Source organism: Vulpes lagopus, chromosome 3, assembly GCF_018345385.1.
Source record: "Vulpes lagopus strain Blue_001 chromosome 3, ASM1834538v1, whole genome shotgun sequence".
NCBI lineage: Eukaryota > Metazoa > Chordata > Mammalia > Carnivora > Canidae > Vulpes > Vulpes lagopus.
This window is the reverse complement of record NC_054826.1, coordinates 43107027-43127055: the sequence shown is the minus strand read 5'-3', so window position 1 is coordinate 43127055 and position 20029 is coordinate 43107027. Positions and strand designations below refer to the sequence as shown.

The 20029-nt window shown below is 35.8% G+C and overlaps 2 protein-coding genes across 10 annotated transcripts in view; both read right to left on the bottom strand.

Annotated features, from left to right (window-relative positions):
- The window catches only part of TENM2 (teneurin transmembrane protein 2), a 3550639-nt gene that overhangs the window by 1785906 nt on the left and 1744704 nt on the right, over positions 1-20029 (bottom strand). The gene's annotated exons all lie outside the window — the stretch shown is intronic.
- Positions 17232-20029, bottom strand: part of LOC121486991 (RNA/RNP complex-1-interacting phosphatase-like) — a 62104-nt gene continuing 59306 nt past the window's right edge. The window contains exons 3-4 of the mRNA XM_041748477.1: positions 18407-18511; positions 17232-17867 (exon numbers count right to left, since the gene is read on the bottom strand). Of these exons, the coding sequence (XP_041604411.1) occupies positions 17232-17867; positions 18407-18511 (741 nt within the window). The remainder of the gene's footprint in view (positions 17868-18406; positions 18512-20029) is intronic.

Sequence of the window (20029 nt, the reverse complement as noted above, 5' to 3'; positions counted from 1 at the left end):
TTTATAGCTTGAAGAGTACTTTCTTGAGAATACTGTCTGGCTGAAACGACTGAAACACTAAACCCGTGGGATTCTTGCCCAACACTTCTTTTTTTTTTTTTTTTTAAGATTTTATTTATTTATTCAGAGAGAGAGAAAAAGAGAGAGACAGAGACAGAGAGAGAGAGAGAGAGAGAGAGAGAGAGAGGCAGAGACACAGGCAGAGGGAGAAGCAGGCTCCATGCAGGGAGCCGGATGTGGGACTCGATTCTGGGTCCCCAGGATCACACTCCGGGCTGCAGGTTGCGCTAAACTGCTGCACCACCGGGGCTGCCCCCAACACTTCTCAATATTCCTTCTTTTTTTTTTTTTTTTTTTAAGATTTATTTATATGATAGACATAGAGAGAGAGAGAGAGAGAGAGAGAGAGAGAGAGAGAGGCAGAAGCAGGCTCCATGCCGGGAGCCCGACGTGGGACTCGATCCCGGGACTCCAGGATCGCGCCCTGGGCCAAAGGCAGGCTCTAAACCATGGAGCCACCCAGGGTTCCCCTAAATATTCCTTCTTTTTTATTATTTGTTCTCCTACCTTATAAAGAGTGATATTGTGCAAGGGTCTGTTTCAGATCATTTTTCTTTGGCTAATCTCATGTTCCCATTCTCAAAATCCTTTTCCTCTCTTAAAATTAGCACTACTCTCACTTTTACCCTTATCTCTTCCTCCCAATTTTATAGTTTTATCACCTAGTGTGCATCCCTAGCCAGCATAGTTGGGACTAGGTCAATTTTTTTCTTAAAGTTGATGCATCTTACAAGCCTCTTTGAAATTATACCTTTCCTCATCCTTTCTAAAAATATTTGTTAAAAGTCCTGAGATATTTAAAATGAAGGTTTTCTTGATCTGGAGTTTGTTGATTGCATAAACATGGTGCAGTTTGTGATCCTCTGTCCTCTGTTCTTCCTGAAAATTGGCAGCTGGATCTAGAGGCTTCATCAGACTTGGATTTGATCCTTTATCAAGATTGGTAGTAGTTTTGTGTTCTTTCATTAGGAGGCACATTATGTCTGATATGTTTCTTTTAGTGATGCCAATAATTATTTATACTTAATGCTCAATACTTAATCTATGCTTAATACTCAATTAGAAATTGAAAAATGGTGATATATTTTAATCTGATAATTCATTTCTTAGCAGAAATACTTTAGTAAGAGACACTTCTCATCTGCTCTTTGGTTACCCAATGGTATAGTTCAGATAGGAATACTAGGATACATGCGTTACCACTAATATGATAGTTTTGAAGATAACAAATTGCTTCCCCATTATTTTCCAAACATGACACATTTGTTTGTTTGTCCTTCCTTCCTTCCTTCCTCCTTCTTTCTTTTGTTCTTTCTTTGTTTTCTTTCTTTCTTTCTTTCTTTCTTTCTTTCTTTCTTTCTTTCTTTCTTCTTTCTTTCTCTTTCTTCTTTCTTTCTTTTTAAACATTACAATGGTTTAGCCACTTTAGAAAGCAGGTTTGGGAATTTCTTATAAAGTTAAGCATACACTTACAACAATGTAACCTAGCAATCTTACTGCTAGGTATTTACATAAGACAATGAAAACTTTTGTTCACACTAAAACTTGTAAATGGATACTTATAGTGGCTCTCTTCATAATAAGTCAAACTGAAAATAATCCAAATGTTCTATAACTGGTGAACAAATAAACAGGCTATGTTATATCCATATAATCTTACTTAGCAATGATAAAAGACATATTCCTCATACACACAATGTAGATCAATCTCAAATGAATTATGGTATATGAAGGAATCCAGACTCAAGTGACTACAGACTGTATCATTCCATTTACATTATGTTCTAGAAAAGTCAAAACAATAGGGATTGAAAACAAGTAAGTGATTTCCAAGGGTTGATGACAAGGAGGAGCATCAACAAGCAAATATTTTGAGTTGATGGACCTATTCTGTATTTTGATGATGAAAGTGCTGGCCCAGGTCTATACATTTGCCAATACTATATATCAAAAAAGGTGTTTTTTTAAAATATATAGATTCAAAATAAATAAATAAATAAATAAATAAATAAATAAATAAATGAAAAAAAAAAGAAATAATTGGTTGGTCAATAATTATCTTTGAGAAGGGCAATGTATATAGAGATCAGGCATGTTCAGGGAAGTATGGTTATACATGTCTGTGTAAGAAAGGCAGTGGGTATAGAGAGAGACTGCTCTTTATTCTACTCATTTTGCAAGAGAAAGGGGTGGGACTAATTGAAAAAATATCATTTTCAACTCATGGATTTAAACAATATTTGTTAGATTTTGATATATTTCAATTAATATTTTTTAAATTTTTTTAAAATTTATCTGATGAGAGAGAGAAAGCACAAATAGGCAGAGAAGCAGGCTCCCCATTGAGCAGAGAGCTTGATGCAGGGCTGGATGCCAGGACCCTGGGATCATGACCCAAGCCGAAAGCAGATGCTTAACTGATCAAGCCACCGAAGTGCCTCTGCAATTATTATTTCAAAGAAGTTCAAAGACCCATCTTTAGCCAATGACTATTCAGAATGGTTATAGCATTATTTCAACATGACCCCAAAGTAGGCTTTGATAGATTCCTTGGTATCTGGAATCACAAAATAACCCAGGCCTAGCTTGTGTATTTCCTGCCCCAGACCTAAAATGAGCTCTGTAGGAGGTTTAATTTAGTGGGAAATGCTGCCTACAGATTATAATCTTCTCACTATATTTTGGAGATCAGGGGACACTCTGTTGCTTAAATCTATAGTGAATATTATCCATGGATTTTGGGTTTGCTCTCTAGGTGCTTTGTCTGTTTTTAATGTGGTGTTTCATGAGATTTTACACCTCTGCTATTTCTGCTGCTAATGTATATCCAGAATCCTTAGAGGATGGCTTTTTTTTAATCAAAATATATTTTACCAATAGCAAATTATTAATGAATTGAATGTGGGGTATGAAGGAAAGCAATTAATTCAGTTTAACTATTAGATTTCTGATATGGGTAGCTGAGTTAATGCAGAAGTATTTTCTCTGACAGGGAAAGCTAGGAGAGTTATAGGTTGGGGGCAGAGACAATACATGGAAACAAATTCAGAGATTTTATTTATTTATTTATTTATTTATTTATTTATTTATTTATTTATTTTTTTAGAGATTTTATTTAGATATACTGATTTTAAAAATACTGTCAAACACGACAAATGAATAAAATCTTAATCAATCAATCAATCAATCTAGTCTGACATGTAGATGGAGTTCTAGGTTAAATGAGTCTAGATCTTAAATAAAAGGTGGAGGCTGGAGATATGGATTTGGGGAGTCATCAACACATGGATAATATTGAAAGTGATGAAACTATGTAGCCAGAGAAAAGGCAATGACTCAGCATAGAGATTTAGGGAACTCAGAGAGGAAAAGCCAAAAAGAGTCTGAGAAAGAGTTCCAGGTGTGGTATGAGAAAGGCCACATAAACAGTGGTGCCAAGGGACAAGATTTTTGGCTGATAATTTCAGTGTGATTATTCCTGGTGGAGTAATAATGTTTTTGATTTTCCAAGATTTCCTCTTTCATTTACTCTGTGACTGAAATGTAGTGCTAACATATTGCATCTTAACAATGCTTTAGGGTTTTTCTTCTTGACATATAATTTTTATCGTATCATCACCTAGCTCAAAAATCTATTACTTCCCAGGGCCTATTATCTAAGGTCCAGACATTTTCATCAGTCTTTAAGGACTGGAGACCAAACCTACCCTCACACCTCATCCTGGATTTTTCTTCTCCATGGCCCACATTAATCTCTCTGATTCTGGGTTCTCTCTATATTCTTTATACTTTACTATTCATGGACCTTCAATGACATGATTCTACTCCCCTAAATCCCTCAACTCCTACATATCTAAATCAAACACATCACTAAAGATGTTACATGAAACACCCCAACCATAGGGAATCTTGGTTTTATGATTATTCTGCATCTGATACCCTGACTTAAGGAAGTGTGTCAGGATAAAAGAACTGCCAATTCTCCAAGAAGGAAATTTTTGTAAAAATTCTATAAGAAAAAAAAATCACATTTCTCTTGGGGTCTGGCAGAGCCTTTAACAACTGATTATTAGAACAACAATGAAAAACTAGCATATCCAAGACAGATAAAACATGAACCAAATAAAGCTTAAGTTTCAAGCTTAAGTACTTGCACAAGTCTCTTAAATTCTACCTGATTTTTTTAAATTTTTATTTATTTATGATAGTCACAGAGAGATAGAGAGAGAGGCAGAGACACAGGCAGAGGGAGAAGCAGGCTCCATGCACCAGGAGCCCAACGTGGGATTCGATCCCGGGTCTCCAGGATCGCGCCCTGGGCCAAAGGCAGGCGCCAAACCGCTGCGCCACCCAGGGATCCCTCTACCTGATTTTGTACGTGGCAGCGTCGTTTTGTTTTGTTTGTTTGTTTTGGAAAGTGAGCCCTGGAAACTATAAGTCTGGGGACTCATAATACTCACCATTGTTTACTACAGTGCAAAATAATAAAAATGAAAATATTGTGGATTTAGTAATTGATCACTTATATTGAACCATGATCAAATTGCTCAACTTTCCTCTGCCCTATTTAGCTCATTTGTAAAATAGAGATAACATAACCTTCTCTACCTATATTAAAGACTTGGTGAGGATCAGACAAGAGCCTTTGATCATTTTACAGATGTTATCAAAAACCTATAATATGTCAGCTTCGATGCCAGTTTTGGGGGACTTACTGATGAATAAAGACATGGTCCATGCTCTTGTGCTTTAATAGCCTAGTTTCATATAGATATCAACAAAGACCATCTAAATAAGTGTAATATATGTAAGAACATTTAATAGACTATAAGGTGATAATTCTAATGCCACTAATATGTATAAAAACCTTTCCAATGTCTGTGTTGCTTCTATAGACCTTTGTTTTTGATCATCAATATATCCAGATGTGATTAATTCCTTGGAGGGGGAAGACAATCATCTCGAGGTATCTCAAACCCAAAATTAATTGGTATAAGCAAGTCAATTAAATAATGAGTAATAGAATGTATAATGGCTGTGGAGCCCAATATTAAAATAGCTGGTCAGCATGTTCTTTCCCAGGAGAAAGGCCTTCTTAAATAAAGATCAGAAATTTGCTCAGTGAATATGTAAAATGATAATAAGGCAAGAACTAAATCGACATAGGCTAACAACAGTAAGGCTATCTTAACTCCGTGTCCTCCTTTTAAGTAATCATGGAGGCACATGGCATGCAAATGTGTCACACTGAATGGACACAGACCCTGCCATACTCCTCTCCAGTATCCTTCATACAATACTACAAAATGTTAGTTTTAAGAAAGATTACATTTATGGTGGTTCAAAACCTGAACTCTAAAACAGACTCTCCTAGCGAGGAGGAATCTCAATTCCTCAGGATTTTCACAAAACTCTGCACAAATTTACATAACACAATACAAGACAGTATGAATCAGGGAAAAGAGCTTCACTTTTGGAAAACTGTAGGAAAGACTTCTGTTTGAATCCCTCCTCAAATACATATTACTTTATGTGACCTTAACAAAGCAAATTATTTCTCTTTACCTCAGTTCCTTCTCTGTGAAGTACAGTAGTAGTCTCCTAATAGCTACAGAGATTCAACAAGGGAATTCACATAAGGCACTTAGAATAGTGCCTTCCATATAATAAATATTCAATAGAAATTCAATCTTGCTACCACTGTTACAATCACCAGCACTTCTACTACCACTATTACTACTACCAATTATTTCGCTTTTAGTCTTACCACTGTTGCTGCTGCTACTATTCTAGACCTCATTTACCTCAATATCATTTCCAGTATTTTCAGAAACTTTCACTTCATTCTTTTTTTTTTTTTTTAAGATTTTATTTAGTTGAGAGAGTGAGAGTACCAGCCGGGGGAGGAGCAGAAGGACAAGCAGACTCCTTGCTGAGCAGGGATCTCTGATTGAGCATGATCCCAATCCCAGGGCCCTGAGATCATGACCTGAGCCAAAGGCAGATGCTTAACTGACTGAGCCACCCAGGTGCCCCCACTTCATTCTTCATGAACTCATTGAGGAGGGTGTGCTCTACCTGCCCCAGATATTACCAAGTGACATAGAACTACTGGCTTAATCATTGTTAGACTATTACACAATTCTTTTTTGTTGTTGTTGTTGTTAAGACTTATTTATTTATTTTGCAGGGGGAGCAGAGGGAGAGAGAGAATCTTAAGTAGACTTCCTGCTGAGCACAGAACCCAATGTGGGGCTGGATCTCATTGCCTTGAGACCACAACCTGAGTGGAAATCAAGAGTTGGACACTTAGCTCACTGAGTCATTACACACTTCCTGCAGCATGCTAATTAGCCCTGTCCCAGTCCCCCTCCTGGAACTGGAGGAGGCTGATCAAGAGGAAAGTCCACAAGATCAGCTCTGCTGTCTTCTCAAGTGTTGTGCAGGGGAGGCTCAATTGAGTAGCAGCTGAAGTCATCCTCACTACAGCCCTCTCCAGACTTATATCTGCCCATACTGAGTGCTCCTTTTCCCTTTCATCCAGACATGGCTATCACAGGAACAGACTGCTTCTAGCAAGTAAGTCCACTTGAGGGAGAATGACAGAAACATGTTCTTTCCCTTACAAAATGGCCAAAGGAAGGGGAAAAAATGAAATGAAGTCAGGGTTTCTTCAGCTAACATCTAAAAAGGGAGAGAAGTTGCTGAAAAGAAAACCCCCGATAGAGTAAGTACTACAACAAATGCTAAGAATGAAAATATAGGAAGGAGGATTGAGAATGGAGGGGAATATATAAGCACGTATATGCATATATGCTCCAGCCAAGGAAATAAGGAGAAGAATGTTGATTTTATTCAGTATTAATAACGGGAGAGAGTTGTTTGACATGGCAACAACTACTTAATGCCCTGCAGAATCCTGAATGTATGCCATCCATCTCCTCTGACAAGGGGATTATTCCAATCTCTGTGCTGGAGTGAAGAAAAAGAACACAAAATGTTGTTTTCTATGAACTAGTTTTTTTTTTTTTAAACCTCCTTGATAAATCTTCTGCATTTTGGTTCTTTCTGTTCCAATTAAAATAGTTGCCTGAGTTCAATTCGTGGGTATAATAACTAGGATTTCTTTCAGAGCTCCATTCCTAATTAAAAGCAGCATTTACAGAGAAAGGGTTTTACATACTTATGTATTACCTTATTCAATCCAAGCAAATTGCTTCCCTATGTAAACTCCTGAATAGTTTCATTTCTTCAAACACTGAAAGCCATTCTAATGTAGATTTTGCATTAATTTGGGGAAAGAAAATGCAGCATAGTCTAAGTGGAGTTACTATTTCTAAAATTAATTCTTGACTTTTTAAATTGATATAAACACACATGTATGTATAAATGTGTATGTGTGCGTGTTCTATCTCTACAAGCCAAGTAAAGTCTGAACATTTTGATTATTCAGGAAATTTATGCAATTTTCCTTTAAAATTTATTTTTCTGGAAAAAAAATGCTTAGAATTGGGGAGTAAATAGCATATAATGATAATAGCACACCCTTTAGTAGTAAATAACAGGTTATCTATATACACTAATTTTAACACTATTATTATTTTCCCCATTGTACAGATAAGGAAGCTGCAGCACAAAAAGGCTAAAAAGTGGGATTCAAACACAGGTCGCTATGCTCCCCATTTTGCTCTCCTACCTCATCCTCCTTCACAGCACAGGGATGGTCTAGTGGAGAGGCTATGGGTAGAAGCAGACAACTCAGGGCTCAGAATCTAACATTGCCTCTTTCTGGCTGTTTAATGTGGGACCAACCCCTTGGCCTCTCTGCTTTGAGGTTTTTTCTATCTGACAAAATGGGGCAATCATGCCTGCAACTACAGGTCTAGGATGGAGGTCAAATTTAAGTTAACCTCTGTGAAAGAATCTTTTTTCTCTTTCTTACTCAGTTTGGCTCTAGAGATTTAATTAAACTCCATTTATAATTAGTCCTCTCTCTTCCTCCTCTATACAGTCTCAGGCTAGATGATGAGTCATCGTGACCATGGGTGTAATGAACATTTTAACAGTCAGATTTGTTTCTGCATTTTGCATGGGGCTCAGTCCACTCATGTGTCTTAGTGCAGAGAACCTGCCTGAGGCCTTCACAGGAAGTATTTCTCATGGAATTGGTTCAGAAAATAAGCATATCCTTTAATGGATATAATTGTATCTGTTTTATTTTCTTAAAAATATATATTGACAGTAGAGTTTTTAGGAGATTCTGCAGCTGTATCTAATTGGGAGTTGACAGTATTGGACACCAGCCCAGACTGCTGTTCGGAGATGATCCCAAGGTGCCCTTTGATTCTGGAGGTGGGAAGAAAGTCATTCCACAATTGTTCCTGCAGGTCTGATTCTTGGCATTCCTCTCCTGTCTTCCCATTGCATATTGTCTAGTGATAATGGATGGATGAGGCTTTTATAAAATAATTTTATCCTCCCTGTATGCTTTGATTTACAGGGAAATCTAGAAACCAGCATTTCTGTCAATTACTAATATAAACCATCAATCTAGTAAGCAGATTGTGCAAATTCAGTCCATATACTCTGATAATGCTTGATAAAAATGTCATAATTGGGGTTTTACTAATGAACTTAAGTAAAATAGATTTAAAAGACAATATGGTATGTCCCTCCAATCCTGACCAACATCACAATGATAGAAAGCTTCAGAAATAAGAGGTATTTCTAAAATATGTTATTGGAGATGGGAACAATTAAATGTGGCTCTAAGAACACAAAGGAGATAACTGAAATATATAGTTAAATAAAATAAATTAATTTCAGAAAGGCAAAGATAGAAATTTAAGCTTACTGTTTTTAAAGGCTAACTCTTGTCAAAGGAAAAAAAAAGCTTAAGTCAGAATGTTTCTAAAGGACCATGAAAATTAGGTAAGATGGCTTCAAAGATTCATTTTGCCAGTATCTACCTGTGTCTGTTATCACAACTAGTAAGACCTTCCTTGGCATATAACTTGAGTATAACAATTACATTGTTAAGAGTGATTGTCCATTATATCTTACTAGCTTGCATTTGAGATTATTTTAAATACCTGCAAACAGACAAGTGGAATGATTTCAGAGATGCCCCTCAACTTTAAAAACCTATTTCAATTCTGAAAAATAAGCCCTTTCTTTGGTTTATCACAATTAACACTCCTTGATATGTATGTACAATGGATTTGTTCTCTCACAAGTCAATCAGCAATTAACATTTTGAGCAATATCAGAGGCTCCCATACACAAACCACTGGTTCAGTCTCAACATTACCATAATTTGTGTTTGTACAAAAATATCTGCATAATCATTTAAATACTTTATTCAATTTGGCCCCTAAGTGATTATATGTTAGGTCTTATATATGAAGTACATTTAAGAGGAATATAGTAATCATTAGCTTCTTCTAAGAGTATATTTAGCTGGTCAACCACACACATTTGTGATGGGAAAGAACAAAATAAAAATAAAACTTGCTTATAAAATATTGAATATGTATCATCATGGACTCACTCTAAAAGGTAAGGTGCAATTAAGCATTTACTTTCTTTAGCTCTCAGGCTATAGAACTCTCCTTTATATTCTATGAATCTATTGTTAGACCTTTACACACTGAGTTTTGGACCCATTTTCAGAGAGGCATCATGGATGTTTATGGCTGGCATATAACCACTAGCCCACAGTGTTCTTCCTTATGTCTATGCTTCCCTTCCCTTTGGCTGCTTAAGGCACCTCTGTCCAGCAATATGTTCTAAGATAGACTTGTGTTGAGGGTCAGTCTTCTGATAGCAGGATTTGGTGAGACTTTTTACTTAAAAATCCATTTCAGAATCTTAATGTTGCTTGCATGAATTTTGGTTTTCTGATGAATTACTTCAGTATTTGGTATTTTAGTTAAAAGTAGTTCCTTGACTTCTTGTGCTGTGTCTTCCCACACAGCCCCCTGAACTATACCAGGGTCAACAAACATTTTCCGTGACAGTTCAGATTGGAAATGCTTTCATGTTTATGGGCCACAGGGTCTTGATTTGCAACCATTCAATTCAACTCTGCAGCATTAAGGTAGCCAGAGACAGGATGGAAATGAATAGATGTGCTGTGCTTTGATAAAAATGTATTTACAAAACAGGTGGCCGATGGTGGGCAGGATTTGGCTCACAGGCTGTAGTTTGCAGAGCCCTGTTAATAGTACTGTTTTTTTTTTTCAATTTTACTCTCTTTTCTTTGAAAGATTTGAGAGACATATTCTGTCAAAGCCTAGCCTCTCCTGAGCACCAGATGTCCCAGTCTCTCATACTGGCTTCTGCTGGTGGTAAAATTGCAATGTTCAGTGTCAAGTATATGACAGATGAGAGAAATGTGCCTGGGAGGGAACAAGGTGAAGGCTTTTATTAAGTTTAATGACAACAGTAACAAAGGAGGCAGCAAGTGTTTCTCATGCACTATGTGCCCCACCATTTGCTAAATGGCTTCCATCACTTCTGTCATTTAACCTGCCCAATATTCTTCAGAAATAGATATTATTAAAGCCTCACTTTATGGGTGAGGCATCTGAAGCTTTCCAAAAGTTACAGTTAGAAAAATAGTCAGAGGTGTAGATAGATTCCATGCCTCAGGGGCCCTGGCATGGCTGCAATCCAATTCCTCCCAGCCCCCTTTCGTAATCCTTTTGCCTCAGTGGTTCCATTGTAATTAACACAATTCTAAATAAGATGCTTCAGATGTGGATTTCCATTCGATTCTTATATAAATCCACGTATGGGGGCACCTGGGTGGTACAATCAGTTGGGCAACAGACTCTTGGTTTTGGCTCAGGTCATGATTCCAGAGCCTTGAAATTGAGCCCAGTGTTGGACTCTGTGCTGATTGGGAAGCCTGCTTGGACTTTCTCCCTCTCCCTCTGCCCCTCCCTGCTGCTCTGCCTCTCTCTGTCTCTCTGTCTCTCTCTCTCTCAAATAAATGAATGAATCGTTAAAAAGAAAAAAAAAGAAATTTATGTGTGAATAACAGGAGGAAATTCATGACCTTTCACTTGAGATGAGGAATGAGAATTTTGAAATGTTTAGTATCTTGCTTAACGCCAAAGAGCCAGTAAGCATCAGAGCCAGAAGAGAAGACTGGGTCTTTTGATTTCTAAATCAATGCTTTTCTCAACCATATCCTACTGGATTGTTACCCATGACTAACTTTTGTTTTCAACTTTTTAATTTTTTTTTAAGATTTTATTTATTTTAGAGAGACAGACAGAGACTGCGACCAAGATAGCACAAGTGTGCAGGAGAGGGAGAAGCAGGCTCCCTATTGACCAGGGAGCCCAATGTGGGGCTTGATCTCAGAACCCTGGGATCATAACCTGAGCTGAAGGCAGACCTATAACCAACTGAGGCACCCAGATGCCTGTTTTGTTCTCAATTGAAGTTTAAATCTCCTTTTCCTTGTTGCCACACTTAGGCACTGGAGAGAAGAGCATCATGCTAAGGATAAGATGCGCTATTTAAATCTTGCTCCCTTGTATTCAACCTGGTTATGCATACTCATCTATTGTCCACAGACAGAAACTACAAGATAGCTCTAGAGTTTATACAGGCACACAGAATATATGAGATCTACAAACATGGAGAGTGGATGTTGAGTCATAGCCACAGTTCTGTTTTGGAGCCAAATGACTAGCCCTAGCCCTCTAGCCAAGCTTTGCTTCCGAAAATGGGGAGTGATTGGGCTTATTGCTGAATACGCTGAGGCATAGAGCATGATTGTGGCTTTAATTCTAAGTAAATTATGAACTTCCAAAGAGCAATGGTATTGTAGTCTGATTACATGGCTCTTTGAATGTAAAATTGGGATTGGTCTAAAAGAAAGAAGGCATAAGGTATATTAAGCTCTATTTAATACCTACCACATTTGGTTATCAGTTCTGCTAACTAGTATCAGATTCTACCCTGTAAATATAAAACACAGAGACATGTCCCTTTATTATTAATAACATAATTGTTCTTTAGTAACTTCAAATTCATGTTTGATGGAACTTTCATATAGTCAAGGACATCTCCTTGCTGTCTGCATTTTTATTTTATCAGCACATAAAAGCCCAGCAGAAAATGGGCCTTAATCCCCGATGAGCCTCCCCAGATACCTTGGGGAGGACATCTAGTTTTTTCTCACTATATGATACTGTTTACTAATTATACGTATTTTCATCAATACCAATTGATTATTTTTTATAAAGTGAGGTGAAGTTCTCCAATAAAATTTATGCTAGTTTAATCTACATGCTTTTAAGATACTTTTTATTCCCCTTTAAAATTCAGATTTCTGAGTAACAAAGCAGAAATTGTCTCAAAGAAGCAGTATTCAGCACATTTTAGTCTAAGGAGACACATAATTAATAAAATTTGCACACACCATTTTAAAAGGTGATCAGACCTTTTCTCTCTGGTGAATGCTAGAGAGAACATGTCTGACCAGTTCACAGACCAGTTATAGAGTCTGAATAATTCAAAAATTATTGAAAATAATGTACATGCCTTGTTTATTATTGTAAATGTAATCTCTAATACCTTCCAATTCACCAGGGTGGATTCCCTTGAAGATAATTTCATATGCTATTTAGGTATCATTGATATTATCAAATGATGTCAGATTTAATTAGTAAAAAGCAGATTTTACAAACATTGACCTTGGTTCAGGGGAAATCGAAAAAAAACAAAAAACAAAACCAAAACCCTGAAGATAAGGAGATAACAATTGATGGATGGAACATTATTCTATTTGAGAAAACGAAAAATGGTAAAGCATTTAGAAATTGAATTCATGACCTGCAAAACAAGATCAAATTAAAAACTGTCAGACTGCTGAAAAATCTCTACATGTGTGAAGGCAGAACATTCTAGCTCTGAAATGTAAATGAGGAGAGTTAGAAATGTGAACTGAAAGCTGGTTTCCTTATTGTGAGGAGGTGGGAAAAAAGACTTAAAGGAGAGAAAAGTAGGTAAATATATCTGGGTTCTTAATTGGTGGTAATACTGGAAGGAGAGAAAGTATTAGCAATGGCACAGACTAGGTTAATTAGTGTTCACAAGGAAAAGGATTCTCTACCTGTGTTTTGTCAAAAGGATAGCAATCCCTACCTGAGTTTTACGATGTTTTATCCTGTGATGATACAAAGTACAACATAACCTACAACATGCATTGAACATTATTTTGCATGTGCTAGACAATTACGATTTATTAAGAAATATAGGGACATTAAACCAAATGTGAAAAATGACCAAGAATGATAAAAGATAATAATGACTTATTTTCAATAATTGAGAATAAGTTAGATGATATTTTTTGGTATTTGAGAGAAAAATGGAAACAAAGTACTGATTACACTGTAGATTTATATATAAGTAGGAAATCCTGAGGTGTAATGTGCCTCTGTTAATTCTGATGATAATAAAGAAGATGGATTATAAAAAATATCATAAAGAAATCCTAAGGATATAAACTACAAGTAAAAGGGCAAGTGATCTTAGTTTACTAATCCTAAGAGACACGACTATAAAATAAAGATTCTTAACACTAATGAATTTTCTTTTTTCTTTTTTTTTATATATATTTTTTATTGAAGTTCAGCCTGCCAACATAAAGATTTTTAAAAGATGGGCAAAACTGGATTGAATATCGAGTTAAAATGAAATGGTTAACTATAACAGTGTGCATGATGATAAAATGCAATCATTTTTAAACACCTCCTGTTTTATGATTTATTGGGGATAGGGTAGATATTAGTCTATTTGATGAATGAGGATGGTAAACCTTAGTAAACTGCATTCAGTCACTCATCTGACTAAAGTGCAGATGAAGAAAACATTCAAATTGCAGGACCACAGAAGTCTCCCTGAGAGGATAAGGGTAGTGCTTGCTAATACATAAAGGATGGAGAGTATCTTATAAGGTAAAGGAAGGAGGAAGGTAGAATGGAAGGGAACAGCTTTCCAGGCAGATAAAAAAAAAAAAAAAAAAAAAAGCATGTGCATAGTCCCTGTGGTGGAAATGTTAGTGGCATAACAGCTCCATAGAAAGTTCCTGCTCATGGGGCACCTGGGTGGCTCAGTCAGTCAGGCATCTAACTCTTGGTTTCAGCTCAGGTCATGATCTGGGGGTTGTAGGATGGAACCCCATGTTGGGCTCCGTACTCAGTAGGGAGTCTGCTTGGGATTCTCTCCCTCTGATCTTTCCCTGTATTCTCTCTCTCAAATAAATAAATGAATACATCTTTAAAAAGAGAAAGCAAGTTCCTGCTCATCTACCAAGTGCTTTTCCTCAAGTTGTTCAGGCAAATAGATTTGATTTCCTATGTGTTCCCTCAAAGCATTATTGTCATAGCATTATAACCCTTATCGACTTCTAGTAAAATTATTGTTTTAGGTATTAATTTTCTTCAACAAGTTATAAATTTAACCTGATATGAAAAGCTTCCCCTCAGCTTTACTTCTCATTGTTCATCTTGGCAGAGCATAACATAACTTGTAGCAAAGATTGGAATCTAAAAAAATACTTAGAAATATCAGTGAGTATACAAATGAGCCATATGAGAGGCCATCTTCACTTAAAATACAAAATTAGTAAATATCAAAAGGTACTTTTTTTCAACAAAATTTTAAGAAAGAACATTTAATAGAAATGTTTTTAAGCAAATTAAAAACACAGGTGTTTAGAGCATAAGTACATAATATGGTAAATTGTTCGAAGGAAATAACCAAAGCAAGTAGAATGTTGGCAATGATTGTTATGTAACACCTGAAAGGCAAAAACAAATCTGTCTTGAAATCTTTAAAATATATTTAAATACAACTCTCGAAATCCAAGAACTAAATTATTATATTCCTCTTCAGGACTGAGAGCAATTCATAAATGTTGTAGTAGGGCCTGCAAAGCATGTTGATTTATCTTCTTTGTTAATAATTTACTGGGGAGTATGATGCGTCTTTCTTTCTCTCCTAGACATTGCTGTTTGGGTTTTCTTTTTCTTGATAACAAGGCAATTTATACCCAAAATGGTAGAGAAAAATGCCCCAGAAGACTGGAACATAGCTATCTTCTGTTTGTCCACTGAGGCTCTGTTGGATATTGATTTTAGAATGTTTGGAGCAGTATTCTTTTTCTAACTATTGCTGCTGCTTTCATTTTTGTCTTAGTAAACAAGTCAATATTTCACAATTTAGATATTTCCTCCAAAATAGTTATCCTATGAAGTAGAAATAATGGAGTTCCAAGCTCCCAGAAGTATTCTGGGAATCTGATTAGTAAGGACTACTTGAGTCACTTACTAAGAATTGAAGCTCTGATGTATTTAAATAAGATCTAATGGTCTCTAGGTAGTGCTGGTGAACCCATAAACTGTCTGGTATAGCTTCCAATCAATGTTTTGCCTAGCAGGAAAATGACTTGTGATATCTGAGGCAAAAGAATGTGTGTATGCATAGGCACCCATACATATGTGGTATATATGTCTGTGTATATGTATATGTACTCTGAGAAAGTGTTTTGATATTATGAGAAATTTTATATCACAATATTTTTTAACATCTCTTATTTTCTCATTACAAATCACATAAATAGAATCTAACAAAAATATTCTTGGCTAGTAGAGATCACAATTGAAATAATGTTGAAACCATTGGTCTTAGCTATGATTTGCCATCACTAATCAAGAAATTAATAATGTAACAAGTAAACATCATAGACCATGCATAAGCATCACTATGCTCCTTTCTAGACCCATTTTTTTACCTTTTTTGCCAGCTAATTGTAACAAGTGAACCAGAAATGAAAATTAACCAAGAATTATACTTTGTGTGGCTTTGTTAGTATATTTGCAATAAAAATGTTTAAAATACACATACAGGTATCCCTTGCTTTTCTAAAGTTCATGTCATGCCACTAACTTTTATGAAAGACCTACATTAGTACCTGTATTTCCTAACTGAAATAAATCCAAAGTAGATTTTTACTTCTACAAAAAAAAAAAAGAAGAGCAAAAAGCAAATATAGTAAATATAGTGTTCAACATTTGTTTTACAAAGAGCCACTCTACAGGTAGCAGCATCCTGAGGGGCCCACATGGCTTCTTCCTGAGGAACCATACTCGGCATCTCAGCATCAAGCTGCTGTAGCTTTGAATTGTCTATGAACATCTATGTTTTATTTTGGTTATGTTGTGAATCCATTAGCAAGATATATCTTAAGATATCAGAAAAGCCTAAGAGAGGTTAGTTTTGGGGTTTGGGAACTCTCAAAAATGTTTCCATATAAATTAATGGTAATTGCTTCTTTACTTCATGCCATTTCAACTTACAAAAGTTTTCATAGGAGCCCTCTACTTTCAGGTAATGGAGGAAATCTGTATGTGAAATGAAAGCACAGAATAAAAACTACGCAAAAAGATGAAACCAAAAAAAAAAAAAAAACCCACATACAATAAAAACAAACCCAGAATGGAATAACCTACAATGTCCCAGGATCAAACACATGACCCTTCAACAGCTAAAAAGCACTATTTCAAATGATAAAGTTCCAGGTCAAAGTAGCTTAAGAAAAAGTCAGCCTTCACAGATTGAAATAGTTGGTAAATACAGAGGAGGAGTTGGAACTGGGGAGCAGAATTTGTCACCCCACAATATGACTCTGTGCCATAAAAGTTATTTGGGGCTAACCATCTTTGAAAAGCTCTGAAAACAGAGTAGAACTTTTCCTCTTAAAAGAGACATTTACTCTTAGGAGGGAAATCTCTTGTAAGGGGGAGTCCTTCTCTACACCATCTCTAGAAACTCTTATTAATGAAGAATGCAGATTTGGGTACTTTAAAAAAATTTACACGGGAAATTCTTTATTATATTATCAGTTCTACAATATCATCTTCCTTAAAAAGGATTTAAAACTGGATGACACATTATTTCCTTTACTGTTGCAAATAATGTAAATTTATCAGCAAAGAGGTAAGTATCGAGTCATTTTTTTTTAAAGCATGAACACATAAGGGAGCAATAAAATAGATTATAAACCTCATTTGGCCTGATCTTATAAGAAGTCACTCCAGCTCTCTTCAGTCCTGCTCTGCCTATAGGAAGATTTCCAGGACAGGTTTGTGTCATTCAGTCCACCCACAATAGGTTGGACAGGATAGTCTGTAATAACTGCCAGGATACCACATTGCATTCTGGGCTCCTTGACTGGCATTTGGCTTTACGTTCCAAGAGTACCTCCTTTGTGAATAGTCCTCTCCAGTGGCACCAGGAGGAGGGATATGGCCTCGCTGGTAAATGTTCTGATTCTGTGAAAATTTTCTTACTGATTGCTGCAAATCTTGGGTCTGACTGTGGAAATGCTGAGAAGGTACTGGGTAACCTTGGGTCTGATGTAGGTTATACCAATGTCCTTGATTAACAGATTTAATAGTGGTGTGGACTGGTTCCATCATATGTGTTGTATCTTTAAAACCACTTGATCTGGATACACTGGAATCCCTATTCCTTCTGATGAGATCTTTCTGAAGGTCTTCAGTGTAGTTTTGTCTTTCTAAGCAATGTCCGCGGCACCTTTTGAATATTTCAATTGCATCATCTGGCCTCATGCCTTGTACATCAATCAAATATCTGCAGATGAGATAGCCAGTCCTGTTTAAACCATAGGTACAATGAACACCAATAAGTTTGTCATTGTCTGTATTTTCTTTTAAAAACTCATTAACGGCACATTTGAATTCAAAAATAGTGTCATCATCCACCTGGGTAGATCAGTGATTGAGTATCTGCCTTTGGCTCAGGTTTTGATCCCGGGGTCCTGGGATTGAGTCCCACATCGGGCTCCCTGCAGGGAGCCTACTTCTCCCTTTGCCTATGTCTCTGCCCCCTCTCTGTCTTTCAAGTATAAAAATCTTAAAAAAAATTAAGAATGCAGATTTAAATTTGTGTAACAACAATACCCTTTTTTACTCTGCTTTTCTGGTAACCTTGCATTACTGGCCTTCCATCAACTCCCAATATTTTTCTTCTGTCTTTAGTTGGAAATAGTATTTAAGGTGATGACTTAGGTCATTTTGGAGAGTTACTTCATTTTCTTGGATATTTCCCATTATACAAGAGGTATTTATGTTATTAAACTTGTGTTTGTTCCTCTCCTGTTAATATTTTTATTAGGAGAGGAGTGGGGAGGAGTTCTCAGCCAGGAATCTGGAAGGCTGGAGGAAAAATTATTTCTCCTCTCTACACTAGAAATCCAGTATTGCCAATAATGCCTCTTACTCTCTTATTCTGCCCCCCTCACTCTGGCTCTCTCTGCTGCTTTCTGGATGTCAAATTCAGTCTCATCTTTATAAAACATGGGAGCCAACAGGAGAGTGGGATTAGGGGCCATCACTAGAGATATGAACTAGAGTAAACAAACAGATATATACTCCACAACTTACAGGAAATTGATTGGATGCCCTTTATTTATAGTCCATATGCAAATACATTTATTTATAAATGTGATATTAAACATATTATTCTACTTTATGCTTTTAACCCTTAACTATCATTCACACCAGTACATAAATGTCAAGCCTATCTTTCGCTTAATTATTTCATAATATGAATTCATAATATGTTTAAATCTGCTACTTACTCGCTATCTAACTTTGAGCTAGTATTTAGTATCTCTACAGCTCATCTTCTTCATCCAAAGAATTGGGACAATTACATTATTATTAGGATATAGAGAAAATTAAATGATTTAACAAATGTACTTAGTATATTGCTGATGCATAGTAAGAACCTGGTAAACGTGATCTGCTATTAATTATCATTATTATTTTATCAATTATACATGAGCATACAGATTCATTTTTCATCACATAAACACCTAAAATAGATATTCTTATATTTATTATTGTGTAAAAATATTTTCCCCTTTATTTAATTAACAGAAATTGAATTAATAGATAAAAAAAGGTCTGCACATTTAAAATGTTGAGATATTGCAAGATGGTTCTCCTGAAAGGTTGCATCAGTTCACGTACCCATCTCTAGGGACATTTCTCTACATTCTTAACAGTATTAAATTTTTAGATGATTACAAGTAAGTCTGTTTTAAATCCTACCTTTGGATTAAAAATAAATATTCTTTATCACATGCTATCCTAAAATGTTACAAATCCTTAAAAGAGGAATAAAAAGAAAGTTAAACAGTGTTTGGGGACCATAAAAGAAAAAAGTTTTCCAACTGTGAATCCTACTGCTGTTGATTAAGAAGGTATCTGGGGAAGAGTTAAATAATACTTCTGGGGTTACCGGCCTTAGATGTGAAGTAGAAAATTCAGGAAAAAAGCCAAATGTGTTTAATTTCCCACAATACATCACTTCAACCATCTGTGAGAAAGATAATGTTCTCTTAAAAGGAGAAACAATTACTGAGAAAGGGGGTTTAGGGGAATTACTTGATACTTATTTTGTGTTCTTCAATTAGCTCTTTGTTAATGTGTTGCTAAGACATAAAATAATTAATAGCTGGAACACTAATGTTGAACAAAATAAAGAGCCATGACCTAAAATGAAATGATATTTCCATTTATAACTATGGTATAACTTTATTTTGTGCACATGATAAAATTAAAATATGATCTCCATCTTCCTGGATACATGCATGGATATATAGTCAAATAGCTAAGAAAAATCGTATAAGTTGATTTACTTAATAAAATATTATTGTAACGTAGATGATAGATAAAAGAGAATGGCTTCTCCAATAGAATGATTTTAGGTAGGATGTTTTTAAAAATACTTATTATGGGAAGTTATTGCTCTTTTCCATTTCATTTCCCTACAGATGAATATTTTTTCAATTTTTTGACATTTTCTCTCTCTCCAGGTTATATCTAATAAATCTCTAGACTCTATTATATATGTATAG